Genomic DNA, 8,324 nt, shown 5'->3' with positions numbered 1-8,324 from the left:
GTGCGCGCGTGTTCCTCCTCGTGAAGCTTATGATGATGTGACTCTGGACCGAGGGCGCGCAGCAGCAGCACCTTCACTGCGTGCGTGTTTTTCCCCGTCCACGGTTCACGCTCTCTCTCTCTCTCTCTCTCTCTCTCTCTCTCTCTCTCTGTCTCTCTCTCTCTCTAAATGCCACCGGCGCCTCCATCTCTATGTCACTCTTTCTTCACATCTGCAGAAAAAAAGCCTCCACGCGTCCGGCGTCCACGACAGGTCAGTAAAGATTTGGCTTTGCTCTGCATCCTAAATGTCCAGTGGGCCGTCCCTGTCCTCGGCGGCGCGCTTTAGCCTATGAGAGCGCGCGGATGTTGCGCGAATGATGGGAACTTTTTTTTAATGTTTTTTTTTGTAAACGCGATGAAAATAAACGGAGTAAAAGAGGAAATGAGTGCGCGTCCGCATGAGGAGCGCTCGTTTCTCACGTCGGCCGTGCGCTCCGGCTGAACGAGGGGGGGCCGTGGTGCTGAGATGCGGGCTGGTTCATCCAGACCGCCCGCCATTGTTGTCTTTTGTCCCCCCTTTTCCTTTTAAACATGTTTTATATAATAAAATCAGCGCACGCGTCAAGCTCGACTTCACCGAAGGCCAAACGGCCGCGCACGCCTTTCTTCCAACATTTAGCCACATTTCTCCAAAAGCCTTCCCCCCAAAATAGCGCAGATGAGTGCGGTTAATGGCCTATTACCTTCCGCCCGGGTTGGGGGGGTGGGGGGGTGCAGCCACGGCCCCATCACATCCGTGAAATTGATCTGATTGCTTTGCCGGCGGGTCATGGAGCGGAGTGGAGCTCGCTGAGGCTGCGTTTCCTGCAGTTCTGAGCTGCCGCCATCGCGTCTTCGGTCGATAGTGTTGATATGGTGGGGGGGTGGGGGGGGGGGGCAACTGAAATGAGTGGGCCGCCAAATGACGGGCATCACACGCGCAGTGTCAGGGGCCAAGCGCGCACACGGATGTTTGCGTCACGAGGGCAGAGCGTGGCTTTTAAAGCCTTATTCAAACCGGATGCTTCTGATTTGATTAAATATTCTGATATGTTTGATATTTCTTTTCTTTTTTTTATGGCTCGAAAGGCGTTTTAGATTATTTAGAATTTTGCACCGTCGATGTTTTTTTATTTTTCTTCTCAGGCTTCTATATTATGTCGGTTTATTTATAGATCTGATATTTATTTTAATGTTTAGAGCAGCATGAATAAAAACCTGTATTTTTAAGGGGGGGGGGGGGGGGGGTGGAAAACCCCCGCGCGTCAACAAAAAGGATCATTGGCGAGAAGCGACGCAGACGCAGATAAGAATCACAGATCAATCAGATCTATTCCTTTTTTTCATTGATAAAAGAACCCAAACTTTTAACATTCGGAGAAAATAAACGCGTTTATGTTTTCATTTTTAATCATTCCAGGAAACTCGTTTCTGTTTTCTAGTTAGATAATCTGACGCCCTCGTTTTGTTCTCAGAATAAATAAATAAAATAAAACACTCATTTATTTTTACCCGACAGGAGTAAAACATGCCGACAAGAATTAAGAATAAATTTCACGTCTGAAGCGCGTCTTTAATCACCGCCCGGGAATCGTTTGATATTTTTAATCAGCCAATCCACGGCTTGTATTTATTTTACATTTTAAAAAGATGGAATTGTCATAATTATATCACCTGTCCGGAAGTGATTTAAATGAATTCAAGTTTAAGAAAAGAAAAATACGGAAGGCACACACACACACACACACACATTGTATTGGGTTATTAATTACCTTGTTATTTAATGGGTAAATTTAATAACATAATTATTATAGTATTATAGCAGGTTTATTATCAGCAGCTAGCGGTGCTATATTAGCATAACAGATTAGCCTGTGGGCTAGCTGTTGTTTATTTTGCCTTCTGGCCTCTGATCAATCATCTGCGTAAACAGCGTGATGAGGTCACGCGCGGAAGAAAACATTTAATCCCGCTCTGGAATAATCCGGTGCTTTTTGGCATTCTTAGAGGAACTAGAGGAACAAATAAAGGTGTCGTGTTGAGATTCTGATCAAAGCGGTCTGACAGCTTTAGTTACAGATCATCAAAGGCCGCGTTGGCCCGTCACCGACTTCTGATGCGCCTTTACGCACGGCGGCGCAGCCAATTGTAGGCCTGTAATTTAAAAACAAAGCGACACGGATGTGGATCCCCCCTCCCCCAGATTGGGATTATAAATGACATTTCTTTCAGAGAGCCATGAGTCTTCTGTTCTGAATAAACCCGGTTATTGACACCGAGGCTCGGGATGGCTTCCATGTCCAATTCTCTAAGCTTCGACGCATCCAGCAGGAAACAAACAGAAAAAACCATAATCGGGATTTTAGGCTCCGTTCACCGTTCACCGTTCACCGTTCCTCTGAGCACCGAGAACGGGACTCGGGATAACGGATCCGCGGTACTTCTCAAGAGGATAATTACACGAGTCCGCTGACAGCTCGACAAAAGCAGCTACGAGTTCAGTCTCAGGTTTACCTCTCCTCTCTCTCGCTCTCTCTCTCTCTCTCTCTCTCTCTCTCTCTCTCTCTCTCTCTCTCTCTCTCTCTCTCTCTCCAGGTAGGGCTAAAGGGAAAGAAAAGAAAAAGGAGCGCCGTTTTGGCGCACGGCGGACAACAACCTCGTAATCAAAGAGAGGAAATAAATTTAGAATTAGGGGAATATTCGGTAATAGAATCATCACCCGCGCGCGAGAGAGAGAGATCGGTAATCACGTGATTAGATGACAGATTTGGAGCCTTTACCTGAATGATGATAACCAAGTGGTGGAAGAACGTGCGCGCGCCCGATGCCTCCATGCACTGTGCGCCTTGACGGGCTCATTTCCTGACTGTTTACACCGTGTGACGTCACATCCAGTGGCGTCGGCGAGGCGGCCCCCACCGCACAGAGCCCCTGTACTCTATTACACACAGCCTGACAGCAGGAGAGGAAGCCAGAGTGGGCTTCGGACATGGAATACCCCCCATGGAGCAGCCCCCCATTCTGCAGGGGGGGGGGGGGGGGGGGTCACGGTCAAGGGGGAACGTTTGATCTTTTATTCTAAATAAAATGCAATAAAATAAATTCATATTTCTGCTGCTTTTCTCGGGGAACACGGGGAAGGATGAGGGTGCCCCCCCCCCCGTGGATCGTGTTGCCTTTAATGCACTGTTTCTGAATTAGTAATGAGCCATTATTGCAGCGGGTTGGTTAAGATGACTGACAGCCAACAATAGTCGACATTAGGACCCCCCCCCTCCCCCTCCCCCTCCCCAGGCGTCCTTGTCCACGCCTCCCGTCGCCGCGAGAGGACGCACTGTCCCTGCACGTCCCGCAGTCTGCCGGTGACCCAGAGCAACAGGCTCTGCTGCAGCGTGTCCGTTTCTGTGCGCGCGTCGACGCGCGGATTCACCTTAGCGGTGCGACCAGCGCGTTCTCGGTCATGTTTATAATGGAGTCGTTTTATTCTAACCCGTCGGGTTTGTGTTTATATATGTTTATTTTAAATAATCACGTGTGAAAATTCTTTTTTTTTTATGGGTTATAAATTAATTGATGACGTCACAATCACGTCCTGCATCTTCAACCGCGCGTCCCGTTCTGTTCCGGTGCGTAATCGGGTGTAAAAGGTCACGGGGCCTTCAGAAAAGAATGTTAAATATTTCCTTTCTGATAAGAACAAATGAATAAATACACATTTCTGTACGCGTCTCTCCTGCCCCGCGTTATATTCAATTAGAACAGGCCCGCCCCTTAACTGATGACACTGACAGACCCTCCTTAAATTGCGTCGCGCCGCAGCTGTCTGCGAGCATTGAGCTGCCTGGCGCCATCCTGAAAGAATGCCTTCACTGTAAAAAAAAAAAAAAAAAAAAGACTGAAAAAAAGGAACTAGAGAGAGGGAGAGAGAGAGAGAGAGTTAGAGGCGCACAGACCGGAGGAAGAGAAAGAGAGAGAGAGGGGGGAGCGGAGTTAATGGAGAGAGCTACAACTGCGCACAAACAGAGATTTGATCAGTGCGTTTAACTTGCGGGAGCTGCTCAGCGTGCGGGGAAACCATCCGCCGCGTCCTCGCCTCCGCGCGCACCTCCGCGCTGACGCGACTTTCTCTGCGGCAGAAGTTCAGCAGCTCCGCTGGAGGCTGGATTCCATTTTGGACGTATTTATAGTCAACATCTTTGTTGCACTTCGTAGCGCGGGGCATGTTTCCGGTGTAAACATCCCGTTTCGGGTAAATAAAACGTTCCCGTTTCATCCGCGTGACCGATTTAGAGAACAAAAAGAAAAAAAACCCCAAAACAATCTTCTCTTATTTTTCCAGGTGACCGGAAGGAAGCGCGTAACCTGTGGATTTAACTGAAACGGATTTTGGACTGATTGTTTCTTACCTGGTGGCGCGTGCCGGTTCGCTTCGGCGTGCACGAACATTTGTTAAAGAAACGAAAAAGCGACGCAATGGAAGTAAGCGCGGACCAGCCCCGGTGGATGAGCCATCACCCCGCGGTGCTGAACGAGCAGCACCCCGGCGCGCATCACCCGGGCCTCGGCCACTCCTACATGGACCCCTCGCAGTACCCGCTCGCGGACGATGTGGATGTACTCTTTAATATCGACGGACAGGGCAACCACGTCTCCCCGTACTACGGGAACTCTGTCCGGGCCGTCCAGAGGTACCCTCCTCCTCCTCACAGTAAGTCAAAGGCACTTTTATTTAACAAATGCGCATCGGATCGCCGTGCGTAAACTGTCACCGTGTTCGGAATTATTTGTAATCTGAGTGTGAGCCGGACCGGGTTTCGGTTCTGGCCTGACTTCACCTTTAAAACCTGAGCTCCTGCGCGCCGTGGAAGCGCGCTGTAAATACGCATGGCTTCCCTCCGGCTTGTCTTTGGTTTCACGGCCTAAACTTCGCAAACGCAAAACGACAAGTTTGTGAAAAACCCCGCGCGCAATTCGTTCCGAGTATTTAGTTACAGATTTAAACAAATAGACACGTTGGCACAGGAGAATACACAGATGTGTCTTTATACTCGTGCTGTTTGTTCACGGAATTCCCTTTCGAGCATCATCTGACTTTACCGGTAACCGATAACCGGGCCTGTCCGGTGGAGAACGTGAGCAAAATCACGCACGAACGCGTTTTTTCCTTCACGCGATCAGAATCTGCACAGAAAGTAAAATCGATCCAAATTAAATCGGCTTGTTTTGTGTGGGAATAAATACATAAACATATATATATATATATATGTATGCGTTTTATTTGGTGAATCTGCGCGTAAACGTCGGGGCCTGGCGCTCTTTCTGCTGTGAGGACAGGAGGAATGCGGGTCGGCTCGTGATGGTTTCTCCTCTCCCCCCCCCCCCAGGTAGCCAGGTGTGCCGCCCCTCATTACTGCACGGCTCTCTGCCCTGGCTGGAGGGGAGCAAAGGCATCGCCCCGCACCACAGCACGTCTCCCTGGAACCTGAGCCCCTTCCCCAAGAACCCCCTCCACCACGGCTCCCCGGCCGGCCTGTCCGTGTACCCCCCGGCCTCCTCCTCCTCCCTGTCCACCGGCCACTCCAGTCCGCACCTCTTCACGTTCCCCCCGACCCCTCCGAAAGACGTATCCCCGGACCCGGGCATATCCACGCCGGGCTCCAGCAGCTCCGGGCGGCAGGAGGACAAAGAGTGCATCAAGTACCAGGTGACCCTGGCCGAGAGTATGAAACTGGAGTCTGCGCACTGCCGGAGCATGGCACCATCCTCGGCCCACCACCCCATCGCCACATACCCACCCTATGTCCCCGAATACGGCCCAGGCCTCTTCCCACCAAGTAGCCTGATAGGTGGGTCACCTTCTAGTTATGGTTCCAAAACAAGACCAAAATCAAGGTCCTGTTCAGGTAGGCGTGGCTTTATTACATTCCCTTTGATCTAACATGTTTAAATCATACTGGAAAAAAAGAATCATCCCTTCTGCTTCTAATAAAAAAAAAATACAACAGAAATAATTCACAGTAAAAAATAAATAGAAAAAGAATTATATTTGGAATTCGACAAAATAGTAAAAAAAAAAAAAAAAAACCTAAATATTTATTAGATAATTCCCCCCAAGGAAATAAAAATAAATTAAAACATATTTTGAAATCTGGTTTAACCCTGGGGGGGGGGGGTTGTGGACGGTGTCGCCGGTTGATATTTTTAACATAATCCGGTTACTGTCGGACCGGTAAACGCCACAGTTGCTTTGTTTACCTACCGGATGCTGCGCGTTCATTCACGGGGAAAAAGCGGCCGAAGCGCCGGCGGCGCGGAGCGCAGTCACCCGCCAGGGAGGGGTCGGGCGCGGAGGGGCGTTCACAAATAGCGAGGGGGAACATTAATTATTTTAAAGGTTGAAAATCATTTTTTCCTGTAATGAGATTAATATCAGGGCTTTGACAGGAGGATAGAACGCAGTGGATTAGCCGATGCATATCATCGGGATTATTCTGGGCCAAATGGAGGCTTTTAATTTCGGGATAATGTGAGATAATAACGTAAAAAAAATCAGGTTATTAGAAGGTTTCAAAGCGTTTCTCTAAAACTGCCGCAAAATGCAGTTCCTGTTTGAGTTCTGCACTTTGTCCAGGTGTTTGCGTGCACGTCAAATCGACTCGAGTGTGTGTGTGTGGGAGGGGGGGGGGGGGGGGTGCTGCATAGAGACGCAAAAAGGTTCTCGCTTTGCACCAAAAGCGTTCTGTGCTTTCAAATAACGTGCGCGTTTCAGTTTCATTACGATCCGTGTCAGCACAGAAATAACCGACACACCCGAACGCATCATATTATTATTATTATTATTAATTTGCCGATTATATAAATAGCTTTAATTATAGATTTTTATAAAGGCATTGTGTTGAGTTCAGGGACGCGTCTATTTTGTGGAGCATTTCACTGCCGTCTGCTATATGGACCTGAACACAACTGCTGCGTTCACACGCACATTTCATTCTGTGTTTATTCTGCTCTGATATCAAATGTTTAATCACTAACCTTTTATTCCCATCTTAGAACGCACGCTTTGATTTTTTATTTTTAATATAAATATATTTGAACCGAATGCCAAACTGACCCGCGCGCTTCTCCGTGTTCTGTGTGGCTCTTGCAGAAGGTAGAGAGTGCGTGAACTGCGGGGCCACGTCGACTCCGCTGTGGAGGCGGGACGGTACGGGCCACTATCTGTGCAACGCCTGCGGCCTCTATCACAAGATGAACGGGCAGAACCGGCCCCTCATCAAGCCCAAGCGGCGGCTGGTACGTCCCCCCACGTTCCTCCATTGATGACGTCTCCGTCTCTCTCTCTGTTTCCCCGATCCAGGAAGAAGTAGGCCAATTAGCTGCAGGAAATTGACTCGACAAGTGCAGGTCTCTGTTTTCAGATACTACCATAGAACAAAAAACTGCACATTTTTTTAATGCAATGCTTTTTATTATTTGATAAACTTGTCTTCAATTGCCTGATCAATATATTTTGGAGATGCATTGCCTCCACTAAAGAGCTGCAGGCCTGCATTTTAATTTAGAGTCTATTTTTTATTTATTTTTTGCAGCTGTCGTCACTATCAGCTATTTATTTAAGTTAATTCAGCCCCCCCCCCCCCCCCCTCTCTGCTTTCTGAGTCTATAATATCCGGATCTCTCCTCCTCCTCCTCTAATGTGAAAACCCGACTCCCCAGGAAGGGGCTGCCGGATATGTGATAAATCGCAGCCCGCTTCCCCAGTCAAAACAGAGGCTGCGGGATCCGAGCCAGGCCCGCGGCCGGCCGGATGGACATGCGTTCAGCGCCGCGGCCTTTCTGGATCTGTTCAACCGCCCTTTGATATCGTGTTTTTTTATTTTTTAGAATTATTAATGGCAGGCAAAGAAAGGGAATACATTTTTATTTAGAGGGCAGAAAGTGACGCCGCGGGAGGATTTAGGAGCGAGACCCGATCCGCCATCATGACGTCACAAAATGGTTTTATTCGCGCGCGTAAAACTCAGGAAAAGGGTCGTAATAAAAAACAAAAAAAACAGATACAACAGGCCGCGCTGTCCCTTCTTCCTCTCTTCTGATTGGTTACTCACAGCGCACGTCCGCGGGGGTTCTTAGGCCAGCGCGTGAGCATAATTGGAAATCCCTCCTCGGGATAATGTAGTCCTTTAGCGGTCACCTGTCTATCGATTGCTTTAGAGATTATCACGTCAATGTCAAAGCAGCAGCCGAACCCGCCTCTCAGTCCGGGTGGGGGGGGGAGCGTTTGATTTACTCTAGCGCTCGTCC

At 48.8% G+C, this 8,324-nt stretch overlaps 1 protein-coding gene across 1 annotated transcript in view; it reads left to right on the top strand.

Moving 5' to 3' along the window:
• The first annotated feature begins 4,493 nt into the window (after positions 1-4,493).
• The window catches only part of gata3 (GATA binding protein 3), a 5,688-nt gene continuing 1,857 nt past the window's right edge, over positions 4,494-8,324 (top strand). Inside the window, exons 1-3 of the mRNA XM_068755052.1 lie at positions 4,494-4,728; positions 5,405-5,923; positions 7,168-7,313. Of these exons, the coding sequence (XP_068611153.1) occupies positions 4,494-4,728; positions 5,405-5,923; positions 7,168-7,313 (900 nt within the window). The remainder of the gene's footprint in view (positions 4,729-5,404; positions 5,924-7,167; positions 7,314-8,324) is intronic.

Source organism: Brachionichthys hirsutus, chromosome 22 (assembly GCF_040956055.1).
Source record: "Brachionichthys hirsutus isolate HB-005 chromosome 22, CSIRO-AGI_Bhir_v1, whole genome shotgun sequence".
Classification (NCBI taxonomy): domain Eukaryota; kingdom Metazoa; phylum Chordata; class Actinopteri; order Lophiiformes; family Brachionichthyidae; genus Brachionichthys; species Brachionichthys hirsutus.
This window is presented reverse-complemented; position numbering and strand designations above follow the sequence as displayed.